This window comes from Xenopus laevis, chromosome 5S (genome assembly GCF_017654675.1).
Source record: "Xenopus laevis strain J_2021 chromosome 5S, Xenopus_laevis_v10.1, whole genome shotgun sequence".
Lineage (NCBI taxonomy): Eukaryota > Metazoa > Chordata > Amphibia > Anura > Pipidae > Xenopus > Xenopus laevis.
The window spans coordinates 43,790,845-43,818,573 of NC_054380.1; the positions used below are offsets into that span (position 1 = coordinate 43,790,845).

The 27,729-nt window shown below is 37.1% G+C and overlaps 1 protein-coding gene across 5 annotated transcripts in view; it reads left to right on the forward strand.

Moving 5' to 3' along the window:
* LOC108717854 (palmitoyltransferase ZDHHC14) overlaps window positions 1–22,319 on the forward strand; it is a 114,066-nt gene extending 91,747 nt beyond the window's left edge. For 4 of the 5 annotated variants that reach the window (XM_041564459.1, XM_041564458.1, XM_018265257.2 and 1 more), the window contains 5 exons: window positions 2,659–2,707; window positions 4,119–4,221; window positions 4,966–5,075; window positions 6,527–6,629; window positions 12,673–13,905. In XM_041564459.1, the coding sequence (XP_041420393.1) occupies window positions 2,659–2,707; window positions 4,119–4,221; window positions 4,966–5,075; window positions 6,527–6,629; window positions 12,673–13,074 (767 nt within the window). In that variant the 3' untranslated portion in view covers window positions 13,075–13,905. Of the gene's footprint in view, window positions 1–2,658; window positions 2,708–4,118; window positions 4,222–4,965; window positions 5,076–6,526; window positions 6,630–12,672; window positions 13,906–21,993 lie in introns of those variants that run through there. The other variant, XM_018265258.2, reaches the window with a different exon arrangement.
* The last annotated feature ends 5,410 nt before the right edge of the window (window positions 22,320–27,729 follow it).

The window sequence follows — 27,729 nt, forward strand, 5'->3', positions numbered from 1 at the left end:
ATGCCCAGAACTGTATCTCACTGAGCCACAGCATGGCACTGTCTGGCTGCTAGGTAAGGAGAGGAGATGGTGCATTGCAATGTTGTAGGTAGAAGGAGTCTGAAGTCCCAAGGAGGCGATGGTCCTGTGCGAGCAGTGCGATGTCAGTGAGCCCCGGGGCACTCTAGCTAAGTATTGCCTGCTGGGTGAGTAGGAGGCCGAGTCCCAACAAGATCTCCCCCGAGGCGCGCCGGCTCTGCAGGGAGTCCGGGGTCTGCACAAGGTTTCTTCCGGCACAAAGGATAGGGTTAGGCTGTGGGAGCAGGGGATAATGGGCTCCCTATAGTACAATAGGAGAGAGAGCCAGGGAGGAGAAATACAGCGTTGCACTATGGATGGTCGCCATATCGCCTTTTCTGAAGAGGAGCGGAAGTGGAGTTTCGGTGTTATTTCTAAAGGCTTTGCATTTTTAATTTGTCTTGGTGTTTTCATTTAGTTGTATTCTAACGAATTTTTGTAAAAATTTTTTTGATGTTATTGTTCCTTTAAGGAAACATGTGGGTTTATGCTATTTTTGTTATTACAGGTATGGGACCTGTTATCCAGAATGCTCGGGACCTGGGTATTCCGCATAACGCATCTTTCCATAATTTGGATCTTCATACCTTAAGTCTACTAGAAAATCATTTAAACATTAAATAAACCCAATAGGCTGGTTTTGCTTCCAATAAGGATTCGTTATATCTTAGTTTGGATCAAGTACACAGTAATGTTTTATTATTACAGAGAAAAGGGAAATCATTTTTAAAAATTTGGATTATTTGATTATAATGGAGTCTATGGGAGACGGCCTTTCCATAATTCGAAGCTTTCTGGGTAATGGGTTTCCGGATAACGGATCCCATACCTGTAAGTTCAAGGGTACTGTGTAATTATTACAGTAAAACTTGTAAAAATTAATAATTGCTTACTAAATAGCACTCTGGAAAATGGCAGTGCCATATCTTGGAACTTTCTGGATAATAGGTTTTCAGATAATAGATCTATAACATTATTTATTTTTGCTTTCTTTCATCCATAGTATTCTAGCTGTCTGTACTTGCCTAATAACATGTCTAAATCATCAGTAATTAATTAACAGGCTGGGGAAAATTAGAAAAAGTTCAATGGATGCTACAATCATATACTTTTGTTTTTCTATTGTTTTCTCCAGCTTCTCTGTGTTAAAGGAAAACTATACCCCCAAAATGAATACTTAAGCAACAGTTTATATCAAATTAAGTGGCATATTAAAGAATCTTACCAAACTGGTATATATATTTAAGTAAATATTGCTCTTTTACATCTTTTGCCTTGAACCACCATTTCATGATGGTCTCTGTGCTGCCTCAGAGATCACCTGACCAGAAATACTACAACTCTAACTGTAACAGGAAGAAGTGTGGAAGCAAAAGACAGAACTCTGTCTGTTAATTGGCACATGTGACCTAACAAGTATGGTTTGTTTGGTATGTTTGTGTGCACCGTAAATCATAGGATCCCAAGGTGCTGCCCTTATTTTTTAAACGGCGATTTTCTATTTATGATTACCCAATGGCACATACTACTAAAAATATTATTATGAAAATGGTTTATTTACACAAAGCAGCATTTTACATATAAGCCGTTTATGCGATATTTTTATATAGACCTATATTGTTTGAGAGGTATAGTTTTCCTTTAACAGATCGTTGGGCTGCTATATATTGACATGGCACACCTGGCATATTCTGCAGGGGCTTATTTCAGCTGGTTGAGAAGTGCCCAGCTCAGATCCTGCCGCCTGTTATTCACTTGAATGGGAAATGTATGACACTGCTGATTCTTTCCCTTTTAGCCCCAAAACACACTAGTTTTATTACACATGGCATTCTATAGTTTTATTACACGTGGGATTCTAGAGAATTATTGCAGTCTGTTGTTTTTGTGATGAAAGGGAAGAAAGGCCTGTTATCACTCTGTCTGTATGTGTCCTCTAATATGGAGAGCTCTTGTTTTCTGCCGGATGGTGGCAGACTAAACACATTGTGTGTGATCTAATTATAGATCTTTATGAAAAACCCAAACAACATTCTCAACCAAGTTCCCGCCCTTTCCAGACAGATTAACAAGCAAGGTCAGACAAACATTAGTCAGACAAAGCAAGAGAACAAACGGAATATATTTTGCAAATAATAAATAGTGGTAGGCAGGAGTTATGACAAAAGGTAAAGGTAAAATGGAAACCAGAGATGAGACAAATTTAAAGGCTTGAGAATGGGAAGGAAATAATCAAAGAACGAAGTAATACATTTTGTGATCATATTTTTTTGTTCATGTTTTCTAATATGGTATAGTAAATCATAAAAACATAAATTTTGCTAAACAAAAGTAGATCTTCTCAGATAACTGCACTCAATAGAGAGTTAAACATGTTCTGGATAAACATACAGATGACCTAACCCATGCTTCTTAAAATAGGTTTGCTTGAACAAACATGCTATCTCAAAGTGGTTTGTAATGGTCTTCAAAACAGTGTCTGTGCACAATACAGACATAATACAATACAAAACATAAAATGTGTAGCCAGTAAATACATTTTAGATATTTATTGTATATTAATTTTCTTTATGATGTGCCTAATGCAATTGTTTTTTTTAGGTTCGCAGCAAAGTGGATTTCTTAATGCCTTAAAGGACAGTCCTGCAAGATATCCTTTAACATAAATTGGCTGCTTTAAGCAATATGGGATTCTAAAACGTTGATTAGTACCTACCCTATCAGTAAAAGGCTACATAGGGTTTTTATAAATCGAAGCAACTAATCGCCCTGTGTGTCGTTGCCCTTAAAGGGATACTGTCATTTTTATGGTTTAGTTTTAATTTCTAATTTACATTGCAAATAATTCACATTTCTTTTTTTACTTGAATTATTGGAGTGTAGGCAGCCATCTTGGGTCATTTTGCCTAAACCTGTGCTTTCAGAAAGAGCCAACACTTCATGCTGGATCTGCTTTCAGGCAGGCTATTGATTTTCCAACTCAATGTAACTGGAGGAGTCTCAGTGGGACTTGGATTTTTACTACTGAGTGCTATTCTCATACCAGAGAGCTGTAATCTTGTGTCAGGGAGCTGTTATCTGGTTACCTTCCCATTGTTATATTCTTAGACTGCTGGGGGAGAAAGGGAGAGGTTGATATCACTCCATCTTGCAGTGCAGCAGTAAAGATTTACTGACATTTATCCAAGCAAAAGTCACATGACTGGGGGGCACCTGAAAAACTGATTGTCTACCCCATGTCAGATTTCAAAATGAAATATATATGTAAAAAAAAATCTGTTTTCTCTATTGAAAAAACGGATTTTATTGCAGAATTCTGCTGGAGCAGCACTAATAACTGATGGGTTTTGAAAACAAAACATGTTTCCTGCGACATTATGCCTTTAAGGAATGCTAAAGCAGAGACCTGCAAATTGCTTGATCAGGAACACCTCATTAGAGGTCTTCTCAGCCGGCTGCTGATTTGTTTTTAAAGGTGCTTAGAATGTGACTTTTAGTTTCAGATTTTGTCCTATTTAGTCCAAATAAAAAAAAAAAATAAAGATAAAAAGCTATGCCTATTTCCTAATTAAAATAGGCAAACCATATGTTCAGAACAAGTCCTACTCATTTAAACTAATATTGAAAAAAGGGGTGTAGTTTCAGAGGCCAATTGTGCTTAAGATATATATCAAAGTATATCTGAGTAAAAAAAAAAAATGATGTATTTTACAATATCTACACAGTATTTTGTTCTTATGTTGAGGTATATGTTGACCAGGTAGGATGAATCTAGTAATTAATTAATAATTTCAAATAATAGCATCTAAGTGAAGCCTGCATTGCCATGATGGCATAAGTTTGGCTTCCATTCATCTATTCTCTCTAACTGATCCTCGTACATCTTTCACACCATATAATACATTATTTGCTCAAATTGTGTTGTAATTTTTAATTTAAATTCTTTTAGGCCCAATTATAGATATTAAATTACAAATATTTTAGGTCTTAAAAATTATAGATATTAAAGTAATAATATGTTGTGTTATTCACTGCAACAAAATTTCCTTTACTAGTCTCACTGTTCTGGAAGCCGTGGTTTGTTTTTTTTCGGTTTGGTCAATCGTTGGACTTTCCGGTTTTCATACATATTTAATCGGCTCAAATCAAACTACAAATGAAGATGTAAGTATTTACGTTCCGTGTATCACATTGATTGGATATGTGTTGGAAATTTCTCTTATTATTGATAAAGAAGATCAGGTTCTAGTAATTTTCCACTAGGGCATCTGAGATCAAGGAAAAGCATTAGAATAAATGTTTATTATGCTTTCTTTAAATAGAATAAACATACTACTTGGTGATATACTCAGATTGTACATTGTATAATACCGTGGAGAAAACAGCAGGCACACACAGAGAGGCAGAGAAAATAAATTTGAGACCTATAGGCAAATAGTAGACATTTGGTTATTGTTGATTGTACTGACCACACACCTTACTTCACTTCAGATGAAGTCTCCCCTGGGAAATATGAAATTGCAACAAATAGGAGCCTTGTTTTTCTCTGTTTTAGATGTTAAAGTTTAATTATGCAAATTAGAAATAATAAGATATACAGCAATAATTTGTGAATTCTGATGGTTTATTGATTGTAGAGCTACAGCCTAAGTTTGGAGACCGGTACACTGGACCATAATTTGATGGGAAAGAAAACCAAGAGAATGTGCAAATATAACTGTTGAGGAATAGATTGGGGATATATAAATAGCACATTATTATATTGGCATTCCCATAGCAGACAAAGGCGTTATATCTTAGCTGTAAGATCTCCTTGTCGATTAAAATGCTACAATCTGTTAGTACTTTTTTAGTTAGAATATGTGATGTTAGTGTTAATATTCAGTCTTTTTACTGTACCTATCCTAGATTAAAGGATCTTGGTCTAGTAAAAGAGGCAAAGAAAACTATAACCCGTATAGCTACGGCAACATCTTTAAGAACTGCAGTGCTGCTCTTTGTGGACCAGTGAATCCAAGGTGAGTGTCTTGACTCTGTTCTAAATTATTGTTGTATACTAATGCACGTTTAAATAAGAGCGAACATATTTTGCAGTGTTGTACAGTAGGAGGGTGTATACATGAAACATACAGATTATATACTTTTATGGACTCATACAGGAGATAAAGGGGTTGTGCTTACAATGTAGAGACAAGGGTGTGCCTCTCTAGGAACCCTCTGTGATAAATGGGAAGCAACAAGATATTATACTGGATGAAGTAGGGCAGGTAGTGATGAAATCTCCCCAACTAATCTCCATGTACTATAATGATTCAATTATATGTCTTGCATGGGGCTTATTATACTCCAATCAGGTTGCATCTTATGAACTCTGCCATACCCAATAGCTGTACTAGATGCAACTTGGAAAAAGGTTCACTAACAACTATGCTATAGGAATGTAGACCATACTGGTTGGCAATATTAGACAAACTTGCACTCACGAATACTACCCACCTAGAACCCCTAAGCCCTGCCTACTCTATGTTCTTAATAATGCTCTTACCAACTGATATCAACAATCGTTTGTCTATGAAGTGCTTTTCCTAGCGAAAAAAACTCATAACGCAAAACTGGAAAAGCAGAGCCTCACCAGAGGCCCAAGCCTGGATAATCTATATGATCGAAACTTGTAACCTTGAACGCATTGTCTGTCTCAAGTGTCCCAGTAAGTTTCATAAAATCTGAGGTCAGTGGCAAGATAAATACCTTCTCCCACATCCTAATAATTGTTCGGAATGCCTTTAACATGTTGTCTTTGGTTGTATACTCTCAAATGTAACATACTCCCTTTTTTTACCAATATTTTGTATGCCTCGTGTGAATAACATTTTGTAACATCTGTTAAACACTACCTGAATTAAAAAAAAGTTAAGGGTGTGAGACACAAGATTTGGGGATGGATGAGATCACAATTCAACTAACTTAGAAATGTGATATTAAACATTAACCCCCATATGTAATAAAAAGCAGTCATTTTGCCCAGGATCAGTAACCTATAGCAACCAATAAGATGTTTGCTGTTAAACAGTACTTTCTGCTGATTGGTTGCAACGGGTTACTACTTTTTGACAAACGTAGTGCCTTTTATTACATAACCGCATAAGTGTTGCATTTAGCACGTAACTGTGGTTTATATTTAATCATGTAAGAATGCTAAGTTAAAGGTACGCTTCTCTAAATAAATGTGTTTAAAGAGATCTTTTAAAGGCTGTAAAATTGGAAGACTGTCTGATGGGTCATGGAAAGGAGCTGCTCTGACAAGTCTTAACTGCAAAGATAGCAATGCCACCAATTGTAATTATTTGTTATGTTTACAAAATTACATAAAAGACCTACATAAGTCTTGGAGTAAATGTTTATTACAGAAAAATGACTCACCGTGATTTCTTTTTTAATAATATTATATATTTTTTCCTATTTGTTTTAGCTTAATTGATAGAAGAGGGTTTGTGCAAGCTGATATGGCACAGGCAGTCTCCCCATCCAATGGACTGACCATGTATGGATCTACCCAATCTGAAAGCAATATGGTAAGAACAATTTACATGTTTTTGCCTTTTTGTTAGACGTTTAACTACTTCTTTAAGGGGACGTTTTATTCAAATTTCCGTTGCTTCAACGCAAAGGCTATATTAAAATGTTTTATTACTGTGAACCATCAACCTAACTATTTTTCGCCTGCTTCGCTGATTCATCCTGTTTTTGTTCGGCTGACTCTCATAAGTTGTCTGACACAACCATTATGATCCAGTTTGTTTCAGCAGTGTAAACATGTTGGCATAAGTATGCTCTGCAGCACACTATAATATTTCTAAAGCAAAATAAATAAATAACAAAACTGAAATTCGCGCACGAGCGAATCTGCTTTTGGGGGACTGCAAGTCCTGCAGGGGGTAGTTATGTTCCTGGTTGTCTTACAGACTTATCTGGGCTTAATGTAATTAATGGTTAATGTAGTTCCCTTTATTCATGTCTATAGTGATCTTAATGCTGTGTATTTAATGCAGTGCTTATTCTCTATTTGGTACAATGGTGTTACTGGTACGTAAGATCTGGACCATGTGTGCAAAATGACAGGTGAAATATAATATAACTTTGTCAGAACGACGACTGTGGACCATCCTGATTTTTCGGCACTGACACTGCATGTGTCATTAGCCTCCCCAAACAAAAACAAAAAAAATCACCCTCTGCCTATGGCACAGAGATTCATATACTGATGGTTTTTGTTTTGTTTTTGGAATCCTTAGCAATAATATCAGAGAAACATGAAGGGTAATTTTTGGCCTGCATGCTAGGAATATTAAAATAAGATATTGGATCCAGTTGTAGGAAAGGCCAGAGCAAAAATATACAGTGTTGTGAAAAACTATTTGCCCCCTTCCTGATTTCTTATTCTTTTGCATGTTTGTCACACTTAAATGTTTCTGCTCATCAAAAACCGTTAACTATTAGTCAAAGATAACCTAATTGAACACAAAATGCAGTTTTTAAATGAAGGTTTACGTTAAGGGAGAAAAAAAACTCCAAATCTACATGGGCCTGTGTGAAAAAGTGATTGCCCCCCTTGTTAAAAAATAACTTAACTGTTGTTTATCACACCTGAGTTCAATTTCAAAGGTTATAAAGCCATTTCTAAAGCTTTGGGACTCCAGCGAACCACAGTGAGAGCCATTATCCACAAATGGCAAAAACATGGAACAGTGGTGAACCTTCCCAGGAGTTGCCGGCCGACCAAAATTACCCCAAGAGCGCAGAGACAACTCATCCGAGAGGCCACAAAAGACCCCAGGACAACATCTAAAGAACTGCAGGCCTCACTTGCCTCAATTAAGGTCAGTGTTCACGACTCCACCATAAGAAAGAGCCTGGGCAAAAACGGCCTGCATGGCAGATTTCCAAGGCGCAAACCACTTTTAAGCAAAAAGAACATTAAGGCTCGTCTCAATTTTGCTAAAAAACATCTCAATGATTGCCAAGACTTTTGGGAAAATACCTTGTGGACCGACGAGACAAGTTGAACTTTTTGGAAGGTGCGCGTCCCGTTACATGTGCCGTAAAAGTAACACAGCATTTCAGAAAAAGAACATCATACCAACAGTAAAATATGGTGGTGGTAGTGTGATGGTCTGGGGTTGTTTTGCTGCTTCAGGACCTGGAAGACTTGCTGTGATAGATGGAACCATGAATTCTACTGTCTACCAAAAAATCCTGAAGGAGAATGTCCGGCCATCTGTTCGTCAACTCAAGCTGAAGCGATCTTGGGTGCTGCAGCAGGACAATGACCCAAAACACACCAGCAAATCCACCTGAATGGCTGAAGAAAAACAAAATGAAGACTTTGGAGTGGCCTAGTCAAAGTCCTGACCTGAATCCTATTGAGATGTTGTGGCATGACCTTAAAAAGGCGGTTCATGCTAGAAAACCCTCAAATAAAGCTGAATTACAACAATTCTGCAAAGATGAGTGGGCCAAAATTCCTCCAGAGCGCTGTAAAAGACTTGTTGCAAGTTATCACAAACGCTTGATTGCAGTTATTGCTGCTAAGGGTGGCCCAACCAGTTATTAGGTTCAGGGGGCAATTACTTTTTCACACAGGTTTGGATTTCTTTTCTCCCTAAATAATAAAAACCCTCATTTAAAAACTGCATTTTGTGTTTACTTGTGTTATCTTTGACTAATAGTTAAATGTGTTTGATGATCAGAAACATTTTGTGTGACAAACATGCAAAAGAATAAGAAATCAGGAAGGGGGCAAATAGTTTTTCACACCACTGTATCTCATTCTGTATGAAGATCCCTAAAGACTGCAACAAAAGGGCAGACTTATTACTGGGCATTAAGCTAAAACAGGGATTGCAGATGAAGGTGATGGAAGCCAAATACATCAGGCTGGCTGGAAGAATTGGAAACAGAAGGCAAAGATAATGAGTGACACATTTTGTCATTACATTTAAGCAAACACACATTTATTAGTATCCATTTAGTGTTTTGACTTGAAAGAGTGGTATAAATATTATTTACCATTGTGCCTAAAGGTCAGTCACATACTTGGGGGGTGATTTTTCAAGGTTTAAATTCGAATTTTTACCATAATGCGAATTTTTTTTGCAAAAAAAACTCGTATGATATTTTCAAAACGCGAATGTCTGGTATTTATTAAGAAAAAACAAAAAAAAACATACTTGTATGTAGAAAATCAGTATCTAAAAGCTGGCCAGTTCATGAAAAATTTGATGGGAGTTGTCCTGGGCAAAATTCAAGCCATTTGTTTGTGTTTGTAAAACTCACAAATTCTAGTTTTTCATAATTAAATGTTGGTTTTTTTCGTTTTTTTAAATTACAAGTTTATTAGAAGTAGAAAAAAACGCTAAACCTCACAGATTCAAATTTTGATAAATAGGCCTCCCACCCCCCCGTGCTTAGTTACTAAACATGTGATAGTGTATTTGGGCAGATTTTTCAGAAACACTAATTCTGTTACAAATCAGAAATATTGCTGATCCAAATACTATAGCCAAATACAGTATCTGTGTTTATTTCCTTAGCTGCCATCATCTTTTGGCAGCTGCTGGAAACGAATCTGTATGTGGGATTTTTCCTGCCATGATGATTGTATGATGGAAAAGTAAAGATATAGCAGCCAGGTCTCACAGGCTGAACATTTTCTTTGAAGACTTCTTTTGGAAGATTATAAATATAGAAAGAAAAAATATATTCCAGATGGCATATTAATTGTAAAATTTTTCACGCGACTGTATTTAATTAAGCCAATTTATTTTTCTGTTTCATGCCATTTTTTATAGACTAGGTTTGTAGTGATTTATATGCATTCAATATACGGGTACCATACATTATGCATGCTTCTGTAGGAGTTTTTCATGCATGCAAAGCATTGTGATGCTTTTGTATGTTTCAGATACCTTACTGTATACAGATATGGGAACTTATCCATAATGTATAATACTTTGGTCTTTCCGTTATTTAGGGGCAGATTTACATAGGGTCGAATATCGAGGGTTAATTAACCCTAGATATTCGACTGCCGAATGTAAACCCTTTGACTTCGAATATTGAAGTCGAAGGATTTAGCGCTATTCCTACGATCGAAGGAATAATCGTTCGATCGAACGATTAAATCCTTCGAATCGAAGGATTTTTAACCCCTCGAATCGAAGGATTTTCATCCATCGATCGAAGGATTTTCCTTTGATCAGAAAATTGTTAGGAAACTATGGGGACCTTCCCCATAGACTAACATTGGCCTCGGTATGTTTTAGGTGGCAACTAGGGGGTCGAAGTAATTTTTAAAGAGACAGTACTTTGACTATCGAATGGTCGAATAGTCGAACGATTTTTATTTCGATTCGAAGGTCGAAGTAGACCATTCGAAATTCAAAGTTTTTTTCCTCTATTCCTTCACTCAAATTAAGTAAATGGGCCCCTTAGAGTATTGTGTCCAGTATCTACTAAACTGAAGCAGAAGAACAGTTTAATTCTTATGCAAGGCAATGAAGCTGAACTCTGTTAAAGCAGTAAACAAGTTTTGTGGCCAATGCCCCTATTTAATGCTTTAAAGGAGAAGGAAAGTCTTTTTATACTTGGGGATGCCAAAAGTTAGGCACCCCCAAGTGATTGTATTTACTTACCTGGTTCTTCCAGGGAACACCACTGAGAGATCATCTTCTCTTTTGCGGCTACACATGCACAGTAGAGTGAAGAGACACATTTTAACAAAAAAGCCGCCTATTTCATTCTAATGCGCATGCGTCTGCCCGGGAAATATTAAGAGCTAACAAGACGATCGATCCATGCTGCTCGCTGGCAGAACCGCGGGTCGGTGCAGTTTTCTGCTGATAGGAGCACTGACCTGGGGTTTCACATAAGTAAATACAACCAATTGGGGTGCTTAACTTTTGGCACACCCAAGTTTAAATTACTTTCCTTTAATAAATCCTGTTGCCATGCATTGCTTTCTTTCAGACTGAGTCACATTTTGTTTCTTACTGGATTATTCACACTAATTCTGGACACCACTTGGTCTCCAGTTCACCAGTAGTTTAAGAAAAGTCAAAACTGGCCTTTTTCTGTTCATAAATGATTCGAAGCAAGTGGTTCAGCTGTTAGCAATGCTGCTTTGGAGTTCTTTAAGGAGAATGAAAAGCTACCAAGGCAGTTTATTGCCAATAGATTAGCCACAACAGTGCAAGCCAGAACGCCATTTTTATTCTTTAGAATGCTTTTCCATAACTGAGTAAACCGCTCTAGGTAGACACTATCTCTGTCTGTTTAGGATAGCAGCTGCCATATTAGTTTGCGGTGACATCACTTCCTGCCTGCATCTCTCCTTGTTCGCTCATAGCTCTGAGCTCAGATTACAGCAGGGAGGGGGAGAGGAGCAAACTGAGCATGCTCAAGCCCTGCCCTGTCCGTTTAAGCTGAAAACAGGAAGTCTGATACAGAAGCCCATGTGTACACACTAGAAGGAAAGAAATGTGGTGTTTCTTTTGACAGAGAACTGAGCAGCATTACTTTGAGGGTTTACTGCTGTGTTCATATATACCTTTCCGATAACTCTTGCGTACTTCTCCTTGAAGTCCTGGGTTCATTTCCAACTAGAGAACTATCCACAGGAAGTTTATATTCTTTTAATGTCCTTTTGGGTTTCCTTTCATTCTCCAAAAACAGGCATGCTAATTGTCTTCTGGTTAAGTTTACCCTAATGTCTGATATTCTTCTTAGACTGTAAACTGTGTGGGGCAGGTTCTGTGTAAATGTTTTGTTGCTGTATAAAAAGTAGTTTTTTTCGTGTATTTGCCTGTATTCAGTGCTTGCTTCGATTGGCAGTGATGGATTTAATTTATTCAAAACTGTCAAATGAGCATTTGAAGTTACATTGTGTATTGGGGACAATACTTTTTAGTTTAAATGTTATTTACTTTAAAATTTAAAACCAAGTCTTTGTATGTGCACTTTAATTTGCAATTCATTTTTAAATGTCTTTCCATCATACTAAATGTTGATTCTAGGGTGGAATATGCCTTTAATTATCACATGATAAAAAGATAATTTGGTAAAAAATGCCCATTTTTAAGCAGAATAGAATTTGTGTCTTAGTTTAAGGCTACTTGCTTTTTAGATCACCATCTGAACATCAACATATTTATTATCTTATGAGAAATAGACTTAATTAGTTAAGAACTGTTGAAACAATCATGTCATTCCCGATCCTCAGAGGGTCACAAGCTTTTGGATAATAAAACTAAGAGGAATTAATTTATTTTAGTTAAAACAGGAACACTATTTGTTATTCTGTCATATTTTGTGTGTATAGTACACTTCAAGCCTGTTCCATCTGTATTTAACCATTATTGTTAGTATTTGCTGGAAAATGCTATAAAAAGAAATGACATGCCTGAAAAAGCTGTAATTGTAGATCAGGTTTTTCTAACTTTTCTCAATTTTCTCTTCATCTTCACTCCTTTTTTTTAATTTACTTTACCCATCCTAATGTTTTGTTTAAATACACTTTTTGGTTTTATATTTGTTATTCCGTACCCTTCCATTCTGCAGTGCGACCAAGACCAGTGCATTCAGAGCACCAAATTCGTTTTGCAGGCCGCAGCTACGCCACTTCTTCAGAATGAGCCCTCTGTAACCAGCGATGAACTGCCATTGCCTAGAAAGGCTTCCATACCTGCACCGTGTACCTCTTTAGCACTCGGGCAACCAACACCACCTTCTTCGATGCCAAATCTTAATTCAGAATCCATTTTAACAGACATGATACCATTGAAAGAAGACCTTGGAAACCATCAGTTCCTAACACCAGATGAGGCACCTTCACCTCCAGGGATGCTGCCAGTGACTAGCCCAGTGGCTCATAGCCATACAATGCATGTCCTAAATCTGGTCACTCAAGACTCTTTGCATGAAGATTCTGTGCGTGGTCTTGTGAAACTCAGCTCTGTCTGATCAACTGTGATTCCTACAATTATCAGAATGCACACCTTTTAATCCCTGTGATATGCTTGCACTGTGTTATGAGAAATGTGCATAGTACAGTGACACTCCGTTTACAATGGCTAAAGCTCTAAGGCCAGTGCAGAAAGTTTTGTTGGTGACTTTTTTTTTTTTTTTTTTTTTTTTTTTTTTAAAACGGCCTCAGTTAAGAAATCTTTGTTTTCCAGACCTTTTCTTACTTATCATCCATGATTGTATAGCCTCTTTATGAATTGTGGTCTGTGTCATCATAAAGGACTTGGAGTATTGTGTTACAATACATTGTAATAATGCTTTTAAAGAAAATCATTTGGATGTACCAACTTGCACAAAAGCAAATTCAGGAGATGAGATTCTCAAGGCATTTTGAGGATTGCTAGTTGTTTGGCCAGAAAACTAGGACTTCCATACTTTTAGTAGCCTAACACACTGTACAATGAAAACTGTAGAGAGAGATCTTCAATAGTCTTTCTAACATTTTAAAGCAATTTTCATTCAGTACATTTACTAATTTGTGTTTTGAAAGCTGCAAATACACTGCCCTCTGAGATGCTGTTTTATGGTGTTTTAATCTTGAAAAACACAAACTGCTTTTTTTTGTAATTGGTGTTACAATAAATACCAAACACCAAACTGACAAAATAAAACTATTTTAGTACTTTGTTATAATATGGTCAGCTGAGCTTTACGACTAAGGGCTGCTACTGAATCATTGACTTAGTTCATTGCACATTATAATACAATGATGGTTTCCTTGTGTGCTGAGGTATCTGGTGTACGTCCAATAAATATACATTTCTTTCTTATGAGTCTCTGCTTAGTTGAACTGGAATGATTACGAGAAGAAGCTGTTTTGCCAGGACCTTTAGTTTATTTTATTCTGCTTTTCCAGCAGCAAACTCTTGTTGTTTTGAAGTGCCATAATGGAACAGATATATGTTCAGATATAAAAGCCTGATGGGTATAGCTGTACAGCTGTAGAAAGCAGAAGCTCCTAGCGTCCATAGTCATGCAACTGCCACAAAGGTTGGAAAACAAATGTTTGATTCCTTAAATATTTTTCTTGGAACCACATTATAAGACATTAGTCCTAAAATGGGTGGAACCTCATTTGAGCATAGACCCCACTAATTGGACCAGTGTTGTTAGTGGAGTATTGCAGGGCTCTGTACTTGGCCCTTTGCTTTTCAATTTGTTTATTAATGACCTGGGGCATTGAAAGTTCTGTCGCAATTTTTGCTGATAAAAAAAGGTTAAGCACTTTGGCAAAAATCACAAAAGTGCAAGTTATACACTAAATGCCAATGTGTTGGGACCATTTTTACTCAACAGGTGCCCTTTAAGAGGGATATAAATGAGCTGGAGAGAGTGCAGAGACGTGCAACTAAATTGGTTGGAGGGATGGAAGACTTAAATTATGAGGGGAGTCATGGTTGGGGTGGTTTTCTCTGGAAAAAAGAGAGGGGACATGATTACACTTTACAAGTATAATAGAAGACATTATAGACAACTGGAAGGGGACCTTTTTACCCATAAAGCGGATCACCGCACCACAGGCCACCCCTTCAGACTAAAGGAAAAGAAGAAGCAACGTAGGTGGTTCTTCACAGTCAGGACAGTGAGGTTGTGGAATGCACTGCCGGGTGATGTTGTGATGGCTGATCAGTTAATGCCTTTATGAGTGCTTGTATTATTTCTTGGATAAACATAATATCAAAGAATACTGTGATCCTAAAATCTATAGTTAGTATAGATATGGGTATATATAATTTATGTGAGTGTATGGGGGGTCAGTGTGTGTATGTATGGATGCTTTGTTTCATTTGGAGGGGTTGAACTTGATGGATTTTGGTCTTTTTTCAACCCAATTTAACTACTGTAACTATGTAAAAGCGGACAATTGACTATACACCCAAATGGGTAAGTTTGTTACCTTGCTCCTCTTTACTTGTATGGTAGAAAAATAAAGATGTTTTCACTTCCACCAAATACCTGTTACTTGGTGGGCTTCTCTGGAGATGATGTTATAAATGGGGACATGCTTGTCCATGCTCTAGCCAACCCTGGACTACTCGTTATTTGCTTGGAGTTGCAGTAGGACATGCAGATTTCAAACATTTTCAATTATCCGTGTGTTTGAATCAATAACATAGAATTTGAGAGGTTTCCACTTAAGAGCAGGTATAACTTGGCTTGTAGGAACAAATGAAGTGCTGCTTTTTCATCCATTTAATTGATGCAGTTCATATAAAAGTTCATGTTTTTGTAACTCTAAAACTACATGGTCCAATCATTTTTTTAAAAAAATCTGTTTTAAATATGTTACATATTTTATTTTTTTTCAGTTCACTGAAGTCTGGCTTAAGTGGTACCTATTGCCTCTCATAGCATTTTTACAGATCTGCCACAATCAAAGCCTTTGCATTTGCTATAGAGTATTTTTAGCTTGTAGTTACTTGTAGTGCCACTGCTTACCAGTTCTGCAGAGACATGAATCTTTTCTTTAGGCTGCAATAAAGCAGCTGCTGAAAAAACTTATTGTAAACTATTAAGGGAAACATTAAAATGGACTAAGTATGCTACAAAAGAAATCGCCTAAAATAGGCAGCACAGTATCCTTTATTCATTTTAATCATCTGGAAAAGCTATACATTTTTGTTTTATTCAAAAATATTATGCAGCCCCTTTAGCCGTAAAATAGGGTTTATACTTTGTACTTTTAGGAGGGCTATTTATAGGGTTGCCACCTTTTGGCCCAATTTTCAGGCAGGGGGAGGGGCCAGGTTGCAATGGGCACAGGGGTGTGGGGGCGTGGTATGGTGACAGAGGCGGGGCTATGATGTGAAGATCGTGATAGGCCAATCACCATGTCAATCCTATCAAATTCTGGCTGGTTTTCCTGTGGCAGGCAGTTTTGAACCAGGCAGCCCTTCAAAAATCCGGACTGTCCAGGTCAAAAACGGACCCTATCCGGACAGATGACAACCCTAGCTATTTATCAGATTTGGAGGTTGAAAACAAAAATGTGGTTGCTGAAGAAACTATGACAAAACAACTTTTTTTTCCTGCAAAGTTGTTTAACATATAACCTCAGACAATATTCATATTCAGGACCTGTTACCAGAAAGCTCTGGACCTGGGGTTTTTACAAGTATGGATCTATCCATAATTAATTACCTTAAAGGAGAAGGAAAGGTTAAAACTAGGGATGCACCGAATCCACTATTTTGGATTCGGCCGATCAGAAAGGTCCATCTAAATATACCAGTAAACCCCCAAAGTAATGCTGCTCTGAGTCCCCTGTCAAAAGAAACACCACATTTCTTTCCTTCTATTGTGTACACATGGGCTTCTGTATCAGACTTCCTGCGTTCAACTTAAACCTCATTGCCCTGGGCAAGAGCATGCTCAGTTCCACCCCCCCTCCCTTCTCTACTGTAATCTGAGCCAAGAGCAGGGAGAGATTTGGGCAGGAAGTGATGTCACACCATGTTAATACTGCAGCTCCTATCCTAAACTAAGAGTTTCTAGAGCTTTTTACTCGGGTATGGTAAAACATTCTACAGAATAAATATAGCATTCTAGCTTGCACTATTGCAGCTAATCTATTGTCAATAAAATCCCTCCATAGCTTTCCTTCTCCTTTAAGTCTATTATAAAATCATGTAAACCTTAAATAAATCCAGCAGGCTAGTTTTGCCTCCAATAAGGATTAATTATATCTTAGTTTGGATAACGTAGAAGGAACTATTTTATTACAGCAAAAAAGAAAATGTTTTTTAAAAATTTGTATTATTTTGATAAAATAAAGTCTTTGGGAGACGGCCTTTTTGTGATTCTCATTGTTCCATGAAAATATTAACGGGAAATATAAAGTTGTTCGAAACAAACCTGTGATTTCTATGAAAAGGTACTATCCAAGTTCTTTCGTTTTTGTTTTGTTTTTTTTGGATAAATCGCAACAAAGAATGTTTTAACATATATTCACAATTGTGTTTTATTTCCTTGAATCCTTGTTTAAGCCCTGAGGTCTGGAGTTCCCTGTGCAATGCTTATTAGTAAACATAATTCTGTTTTTGGAAAACTGCATTCTAAAAGGGCAAATTCAACATAGCAGAAATCCTATAAAGTTTTGGAAGTAAAGGTATGGGACCTGTTATCCAGAATGCTCGGGACCTGGGTTTTTCCAGATCTTTCTGTAATATGGATCTTCATACCTTAAGTCTAGAAAATCATGTAAACCATAATTAAACCCAATAGGCTGGTTTTGCTTCCAAAAAGGATTAATTATATCTTAGTTTGGATCAAGTACAAGCTACTTTTTTATTATTACAGAGAAAAAGGAAATCCTTTTTAAAAAAATTTGGATAAAGTGGAGTCTATTGGAGACAGCCTTTAAAATGAGGTAATCCCTTAAAGGTGCTGTTCACTTTTAAGTTAAATGTTTAGTATGATGTAGAGTGGTATTCTGAGACAATTTGCAATTGGTTTTTAGTTTTTATTTGTGGTTTTTAAGTTATTTAGCTTTTTATTCAGCAGTGCTCACGGTTTGCAGTTTCAGCAGCCTGATTGCTAGGGTCCAAATTACCCTAGCAACCATGCACTGATTTGTATAAGCGACTGGAATATGAATAATAGAGGACCTAAAGACAAAGATGAGTAATAAAATGTAGCAATAACTATACATTTGTAGCCTTACAGAGCATTTGTTTTTAGATGGGGTCAGTGACCCCCATTTGAAAGCTGGAAAGCATCAGAAGAATAATTCAAAAACTATGAAAAATAAATAATGAAAACCAATTAAAAACTTGCTTAGAATTGGCCATTCTATAGCATACTGAAAGAACGCTTACAGGTGATCCACCCTTTTAATATTCATATTTACACAACACTTTTCGATTAAATAATTGCATAAACTAGTGTCACACTGGTGCAAACTGAACTCGGTAAAAAAAAAAAAAAGTTTCTGTGCTGTAATAAATCAAAACAACTTGAAAAAGAGTTTCTCCCTAATCATGCGTTCCATTAACTTGCATTTCTTTAATTTAAGTGCACTTTTCCTGTGGCTTCATGACTCTCTGTGGTATTGGAGCTTAGCACTGCCACGAAGCAGTGAAACCCATGGCACTCAATGAATGTGATTAGACACAATGATCTTGGCACGTAACTGCTTAAACGTGTCAGTTTATTTAAGGTCAGGAGAGTGTTTACAAATGTGATAAATAAAACTGCTGAGAATCCTGCACAATATCAAATTTAAAGGTGTGGTTCTCCTTTAAATTAACTTTTAGTATTATGAAAGCATTTATATTATACGGCTATTTGCAACGGGTTTTCTTTTTTCTTTTTTTTTTTTTTATTGTTTGTGGTTTTTGAATTATTTTGCTTTTTGTTCAGCAGCTCTCTAGAGTGAAATCCCAGTAGTAATCAGGTTGCTACGGTACACTATACCCTATCAACCAGGCAGTAATGTCCATGAGAAACTGGAATATGAATAGGAAAGCCCTGCATAGAAAGACAAATAACTAACCATAACAATAAGATTAGTAGCCTCATAGAGCAGTAGTTTTTTGATGGTGTCAGTGACCCCTATTTGAAAGCTGGAAAAAGACATAATTTAAAAACTGTAGAAAATAAAACCATTTGAAAAGTTGCATTCTGAAGACATTCTGTAAAATAGTAAAAATTAACTGTTTAGCAGGCTTGTTTACAACCTACTCACAGGCAACTGTCATGAGGCAAACCCCATCAGACTGGTCAGCTGCTTTTCTTGAATGTTTCCTTGGCTCTTTGAGGGAAATTCATAGGGGGTTATTTATCAAAGTCCGAATTTATCTCAATATCTTCTGCAAAAAACTCTGATCAAATCCACTCTGGGTTTTTAGGCTTATTTATTATTACATTTTCCCAAAAATTTGCTTCACGGGAAAAAAACAGATTTTCACAATTTTTTTTTTTTTTAAATATTTCCATCCGATTTTTTTTTTTTGGAATTTTCACCTGAAAACTCCGAAAACGTAGGGGTATTGCACAAAGCCCAGCGTACATCAAACAATCATTGGGACTTATACCATTGACTTACATGCAACCTCGACAGGTCTGAGATGCCAGATTTTCAGATTCTGACTTTTCCATCCTCGTGGTTTAATAAATTCCAAAATACTTGTGATTTTTTAAGTCTGATTTTATTAAAAAAAAATTACGAATTCGGAGTTTAGTAAATAACCCCCATAGTCTGTAATCAAGTGCAATGCTTTGCCGCCAGACCATGCTCAACTGGTGAATCCTTTGGCAAAGCTCTAACAAAAACATTTGTATTTCCATATGGTTTAAAAACAGTAGGTCAACGCTTTCAAGGAGATCCATCGGTCTAAGTCAAACAGAAGGTGCTCAGCTGAAGGGAAAATATGATTTGGGCAGCTTCTCTTGCAGATTAGTGTGGGAAAGAACTATGTGGATATTTACCAAATGCCAACCAAAACCCTTTAGCTTACTAGAAGATTGCAGATAAAATGATTTTGAGGTTGGAAACAAAGAGAATCCTGCATGTTTGATCACTCTGGTAAATAGACATCTTTATCATTGGTCCAGCCTTCAGGATTCATTTTCCCAAACCAACCAAAATGACAGTTGCCTTGGGATGTCAAATACCATGGAAGTCTATGGGCAGTTCTTAAGATCATTGGCCAGTAACGCCAGATTAGTATGAGTCATATTTTTGTTGTAGTACATAACTGATGATTGTTGTGAATAAATCACATAGTGATCATTGGTCATTTTTAAAAATTGTGTTTTTTAAGATATTATATGGCATCTTTATAAAATGAAAATGTAGGCATAGCATTTTGGCAAAGCATTATGTGGGTAAACCTAAAAATTACATTGTTTTGAATGAAAAAATATCATTGTTACCCCAGGCAGGTGCTCCTGTTAGTGGAAAATTGCATTGGTCCGGGGTACATCTGTAAAATACCACGGGGCAGATTTACTACAGAGCAAAGTGGCCTTCGTTTCCTGAAAATTCACCAGAAATCCCATCCGCAGGGACATCACCAATTTACTAACAGACATTGAGGACCATTCGCTAGGGAAAGAGACAATCGTTACTCTGCCAATTAATGAAAGTCAGAATTTTACAGAACTCTCCCTCTTTCGCCAGAGTTTCCTTCTCCACTTTAGAGCTGGCAAACTGATAAGATGAAGCTACATCCTCCTCAATCTTGTCAGTGACATCATATCCTGTATGAGGGAAACGTAAAAGTTGTAAAAAAAACTTTGGTGTTTCATATGCTATTAGAGAAGTACCCCAGGCTGGTTACGTTTTCTGCTAACAGAAGCACCAGCCCGGGGTATCAGGTAAGCGATTATAATCAATGAGGGGGTGCCTAACATTTTGTTTGTCCAAGGGCTTGTTCACCTTTAAATTAACTTTTAGTATGTTGTAGAGCTGCTATTGTGAGACAATTTGCAATTGGTCTTCATTTGTTATTTGTGGCATATGAATTATTTAGCTTTTGATGTGTCCTCCAGTTAGGACTTTTAGCAGCTATCTGGTTGGAGTGCATATTACCCTAGCAACCAGACAGTGGTTTCCAATGAAAAATTGGAATATGAACGGGGGGGGGGATAGAAAGAAAAAAAACAAAAAGTAGCAATAACAATAAAATTGTAACCTCAAAAAGCAATTGCCCTGCAATTTGAAAGGTAGAAAATGTAGGAAGGAAAGCACCTAAAACATGAAAAATTACTTTAAAGTTAACTTTTACCGTGCTTGCTGTTTATAGCATTATCTGTGTCCATTGCTTTACATGAACATCACTGAAAATGTGTCATTGCTGTGTAATGGAAAGCTGGCTGGAATTTTACTTTTCTTTCAAAATGTATTTTTGACTGTAAAACGCGTTAATTAGAAATGTAAATATGTGTACATTTAATTTAACAGGTTTTTTTTTTCCAGCCAAGGAGCTGTCTAAATATTAGGCTGTCTAAATACATATACACAACACTTAACAAGGCTTAGAATTGAACGCTTAGGTTACTTTTCAGCAGTGCGTTTTACTCATTTTTTAAGTATTGTACAAGTGGGAGATCTTATTTTTGTATACCTGTACTTCTTGAGTGCCGGCATCTACTTGTATTTTAATTATAAGTATATAGGCATGAGAAGCATGTGCTTGTATTTTTACTCCTGATTTTTACTATATATCAGCACAGACAGGATACATCATTCCCCATCTTTTTGGGGAGCAAAATTAATGTATTTCCCTAATATAGTATGACTATATTAGTACATTTTTGGAAGTTGACTGCAGCACCACAAAAAGCTGGACAACAGTTGCTGCATGCAGTGTCCTTCTGTCTTTCATAAAACTGCGTAGTGGTACCACATGTAGTTATTTACTGCCACAGTAAGTATGACCCCTCTGTCATGCGACCTGGGCAAACTGTAGCCAAATAGCATAGCTTGTGTTAGTCCTGTTACCCGCAAAAAAAGCAGGCACCCTATGGAATGAGGGGAGGATTTTCAGGTGCGGGTTGGGTTGCGGGTCTCATCTAAATTTCTTATCTTATGTAATAATTGTCTATTTTACTCCTTTTAAAGTTTTACAAAATGTTTTTCCCTGCCCACTTTTGATGATGTCACTTCCGGTTTGCAGCACCATCACTTCCTGTTTGTTGCGGATAAGGCAGTTCTGGGTCTGCGTCGGGTAGCATATCAAAGTGGGTAAATATGCGGGTTGCGGGTCGGGTTGTGGTTCGGGTCAGGTCCGGGTCTTCGTTGGTTCCGCACAGGACTCTAGCTTGTGTGTAAGCAACGTTTCATGATGTTATAACATTACCATATTATATAATATAACTACTGATCATTTTGTACAATTCATGCATTTTCAGGGCCAGGTCCAGGAGACTCCTGTTTTGTTGGAGAACGATTGAAACAAGTGCTGGAACATATTGAAGAATGCCAAGCCTTTTTTTTACAGTCGTGCTGGGAAGTGCAAATGACTGCAACTTTGTTCAATGCCAATGTATATAGTATACTGTAAATTACAAATGCAAGATATATATAAGATTTACTTTACTTTCTATTGTTTCCTAGTATATTATTTTGTAATTGTTTGTAAGCTGCAGGTGAGTAAATCTCATTTTTGTGCCAAATTTCTGTTAATGCAGCAATGCTGTGAGATGTTCAAAAAATATTAAACTTGCTTTATAAAGTTGTTCCATTTGAACTCAGCCTTTAATGCTAATTTAATATTACCTTTGTCCGGACACAGGTAACCAAAGAGATCTCCAATGAGTTTTGTACTGGTCCAAATCTCCATTTTAGGAGCTTAGTTGCAAGAGAGCCCTATGATAGTTGTACCATTGCTGAGAATATAAATCATATTATATCATTATATTATAGATTTTCAATAATTCTACAGTAAAATGCATTGTGCAAAATACTACAAGTATATATGCTACTCCAGTTTATTATGGCCTCACCCTTTTTATATGGTTACGTGTTTGCCTGCAATGGTCAAATATCCAAAAGGCCAGCATAAATTAAGATTTATCAAAGTTATGTAAAAAAATGTTTAATTCGATTGTACTTGCAACTGGAATGGGAGGTTATTTCTGGAAAACTGGAACGTCTAATATTCGATCTAATGCAAACAGCCCGAAAATTCTAATCGAATTTGAAGGCAATCAACATCTTCAACATTGGCCCTATTACTCCAAAGGATAAGCAAACCTTTAAAATAAGTAAATGTAAAATGGATTGCTAGAGACTTTGGAAATTTATATCCTTTATATTTTTATTGCCAGATAATATGGGATGCAGGTACTGCTTATAGGAATCGCTTTTGTTACAACAGTGTCATCTGCTGGTCAGTTTCCGACCATGACTTAGTCAAGGAAAAACATAAGGCAACCTCCTTGATTACTTCACGGGTACCAAAATGATTTATATTAACAGTATATGCCTCCCTTCATATATTGGAATTAAAAATAATAATGAATGTAAATAGCAAAGATGTTTAGAATAGCACTCACATCAATTTTACATTCACTTATTTTAAAGGTTTGCTTATCCTTTAAAGGAGAACGTAAGTAATTTATACTTGGGGATGCCAAAATTTAGGCACCCTCAAGTATAGACAGCGAAGAAGCACGCACTCCAAGGGCCAATAACTGTAATTAAAAAGCTTTTATTCAAACAGCTAAAACAATAGAACCTTACGCGTTTCGTATCCGAAGATACTTATTCATAGGCCTGCCTATGAATAAGTATCTTCGGATACGAAACGCGTAAGGTTCTATTGTTTTAGCTGTTTGAATAAAAGCTTTTTAATTACAGTTATTGGCCCTTGGAGTGCGTGCTTCTTCGCTGTCTACATTGAGTTACTCCCCCAGCTACGGGTTCGGGGCGCTGCACCCGGGCCACCAAGCATCTTCGGTGAGTTTCCATACATACAAGATTGCCGAGATTTATACTGTTTGTGCCGTATACTGGTTGAAGCTACACCCTACAAACGAGAGACCCAGGGTTTTTACACCTGGGTCTGGCTCTGTGCTGGGTGAGCTATTAAGTGAATTTATTAAATTTATTTATTTATTGATTTATTTCCATTTAATTTGGGGACTGAGCCGATAATTTCTTCTAAATATTTATTAAGTACCCTCAAGTATAAAAACACTTTCCTTGCCTTTAAGGTTTTGCCCAGGAGATTAGATTTGATATTACCTAGCACTCATGCTATCTGGTCAGTAGGGCAATAAAGCTCTGGGAACCACATTGCAATTTAAATTTAAAATAATATTAAATACACAATACGAGAAGGAACAAATATACACCACATATACCTGAGGATTTGTCTAGGTTAGATGTGTGGGAACCCCTCTTTATTCTTTGGAGTTTTGTTTATCATTGGCTGAGCTTTCAAAGTATCAACTTCCTATATATAACATGCATCATAACAAAATTAGACAGGTACATACATGTGGGCATCCTAACAGAGATATTACATCAATACTTAGTTGAGCCTCCTTTTGCAAATGTAACAGCCTCTAGACGCCTCCTATAGCCGTTGATGAGTTTCTAGATGGTGGTATCAAAATCTCTCCAGTTCAGATAAATTTGATGGCTGCTGAGCATGGATAGATTTTCAATGATATTCAAGTCAGGGAACTGTGACGGCGATTCCAGACTATTCCAGACTATTGTACTTCTCCCTCTGCGTAAATGCCTTTGTAGTTTTCTGCTTAACTTCAACTTTGTGACTGATGCTTGAACATTATGCTGAAGAATTTGTTGACCTTGGGTTGAATTCATCCAACCCTCGACTTTAACAAGGGCCCCAGTCCCTGAACTAACCACACAGCCCCACAGCATGATGGAACCTCGACCAAATTTGACAGTAGGTAGCAGGTGTTTTTCTTGGAATCCATTGTTCTTCTTCTGCGATGCAAAGCGCTTTTTATTATGACCAAATGAGTAAATTTTTCTCTCATCAGTCTAATGCACTTTGTTCCAAAATGACTGTGGCTTGTCTAAATGAGCTTTTGCATACAACAAGTGACTCTGTTTGTGGTGTGAGTGCAGAAGGGGCTTCTTTCTCATCACCCTGCCATACAGATGTTCTTTGTGCAAATTGCGCTGAATTGTAGAACGATGTACAGATACACCATCTGCAGCAAGATGTTCTTGCAAGTCTTTGGAGGTGATCTTTGGGTTGTCTGTAACCATTCTCGCAATCCTCCGCATATGCCGCTCCTGTACTTTTCTTGGCCTGCCAGACCTGGGTTTTACAGCAACTGTGCCTGTGGCCTTTTATTTCCTGATTACATTCCTTACAGTTGAAACTGACAGTTTAAATCGCTGAGCTTTTTGTAGCCTTCCCCTAAACCATGATCGTGAACAATCATTGTTTTCAGATCATTTGAGAGTTGCTTGGAGGATCATATGCTGTCACTCTTCAGAGGAGAGTCAAACAGAAGCACAACTTGCAATTGGCCACCTTAAATACCTTTTCCCATGATTGGACACAACTGACTATGAAGTTCAAGGCTTTAAACCGAAAATATGAGTTTTTCAGGGTTTTCGGGCAAAAACTGGAAAAAAAAAAACAAGCAATTCGGGGGAAGAAATCCGAAAATTTCACTTGATTTTATCAGGTTTTTCTATGCTCTGATAAAGGTAATTTTATTAATAAATAAGCTCATTGAGCATAGGAGTGTGTTTTGTTTTTTTTTTAATAAAATTAGATAAATTCGGATTTTAGTAAATAACCACCCAAGAGTAGAAGACGTGCCTAGATGTGTCAGGGACTGCTTTATGGTACACTTCTCACTGATTGATTCTGTGATAATCAACTGGCAGGGTCTGCACAATATCCATTATTGTTTTTTTTGTGTTGTGCCCCTGCAAGCTAGAAATCAGTCAATTAGTTTAAAAATCTGTGTCTTTACTACTAGGAAAATAAAAATATAAATTGGAAAAAAATAGAAATAGACATGCATTATATGAAAATCGTATACATGGCAAGATCTACACATTTACAGAGAACAGCAGTTCTTTTTATTGTTTCCAACTTGCTCAGTGTTAAAGGGACAGTCCAGGCACATTATCTGGCAGCTTAAAAAAAAGTTATGCATCAGCCCCAAAATGGCAATTAGGAAACTGGCTAATGCTGTTCAGATCAGTGCATTATATTGGGCCTTTTTGAAGAATAAAAGCTTAAAAAAACAGTAACATCCAGTGAAGATCTGTAAATCTGAATATGCTCCCAAAATCCCTTGCTTTTTTCTTACCTGAGCTAAACAACCAGCTCATAATATACTGTGTATATAGAATAAAGTCACAATGCAAGGCTGATTAGTAATGAAATTGATTCATTTTCATTCATTGCAGCTCATAAACCAGTGTATGTGCAAAATATAATAATAATAAAGCCCTGTTGCATCAGCTTCTATAACAACCTCGTTTTGTGCTTGATAATTGGTGACAACCGCTATGCTTGACTTCTCAACAGCTGTTCAGAGCCCACTGAGCATGTGCAGTGCCACTGACACTCAAAATTCAAAATGGGGAGCTCTGAAGGCCCGGATCTTTCCATTCTAGAGATGCTATACCAGTAACATAACTGGGCCCCACAAAAAAATCATTGGAGGGGCCTGGGCAAACAGCAACTCATACCCAGCCCTCCCAACACCTGCTTGTAACCACTGCTCGCTTCAGAATATTCATTTTTAGAATCTAGTTCTCTTTCAAGGCCTCTTACACAAGGACAATTCTTTATGAGGGTCCTGGTAATGGATCCTTCATGAAGCCCACCGCTAAGAACCACATGAAAAAAGCCTGTTCTTTTGTGTGACTTTACTCAATCTGCCACAGAACACAACTTGATGCTTTCCACTTGTGATTCCCTGCAGCAGAGGCATGCACGGATACCAGGGCCAACGCTTAACTAGGGGCAGATTTATCAAAGTTAAAAAAACTTCAAACTTCGAATTCAAAAAGTCCAACCGAATGGTGGTCAAAGTTTTTTGGGGTCAAAGTGGTTCTACTTTGAATCGTACAATTCGAAGTAGCGCTACTTCGATCTATTTCGATTCAAAGTTTTTTTTAACTTCGACCTTCGATCTCCCAAACTCCCCCAATTGCCTCCATACGGGTTCTAGGAGGTCCCCGATAGGCTAAAACAGCACTTCAGCAGCTTTTAGGTGGCGAATGGTCGAAGTCAAAGTTTTAAAGAGACAGTACATGATAAATTTCGATATTCAAATTTAGACTTTTTTTCAACTTCGAATCGAAGTTGGACTATTCGATGGTCGAAGTACCTAAAAATTACTTTGAAATTCGAAGTTTTTAACTTCGAACCTTCACTTTGATAAATCTGCCCCCTATTGTTTAATTATGTGAAAACTTATATAGAAATCTCTCTCCTATGTGTTATCCTACCTGTGACAAAACAAAGCATTGGCCCAAAAAAGTCCTTTCTTTCTCTCTTTTGTTCTGCTTTGGTCCGTGTTACTGAAAACGACACTATGTGGAAACGAATGTGCTTTTTTTCCATAATGGAAACTGCTGCATATTTTAGGGTAAGGGCACACGCTAAGATTCGGGGAGATTTAGTCGCCCAGTAACAAATCACCTCTTCTTCGGACGACTAATCTCCCCGAAAAGGCTTCCCACTGGCTAGAATCTAAATTGCCAGCAGGAAGGCTTTTTGGGGAGATTAGTCGCCCGAAGAAAAGGCGTTTTGTTGCTAGGCAACTAAATCTCCCCGAATCTTCACGTGTGTCTCTGCCCTTAATGGGAAGGTGTTGTTTAAAAGGTTGGTGGTTTTACAGCAGATCTAATTATAGACCCCCCCCCACCTTTATAATGTTTTCTTCATTTATCTGGTAACTTTAACCTGAGTTTAGAGAGAGTCACCCTGAGTGTATCTTATTAGAGAGCTTTCATGCAGTTATGTTTTCTTTTACTAAACATTTCCTGTAAAACATATATATATATATATATATATATATATATATATTTATTATATAAATATACCCCACCCCCATGATATAACTACATTTTTGGAGTATTTTTGGCGTTTTCTATAACATTTTCAGTTCCACATGCATGAATCTCACTTC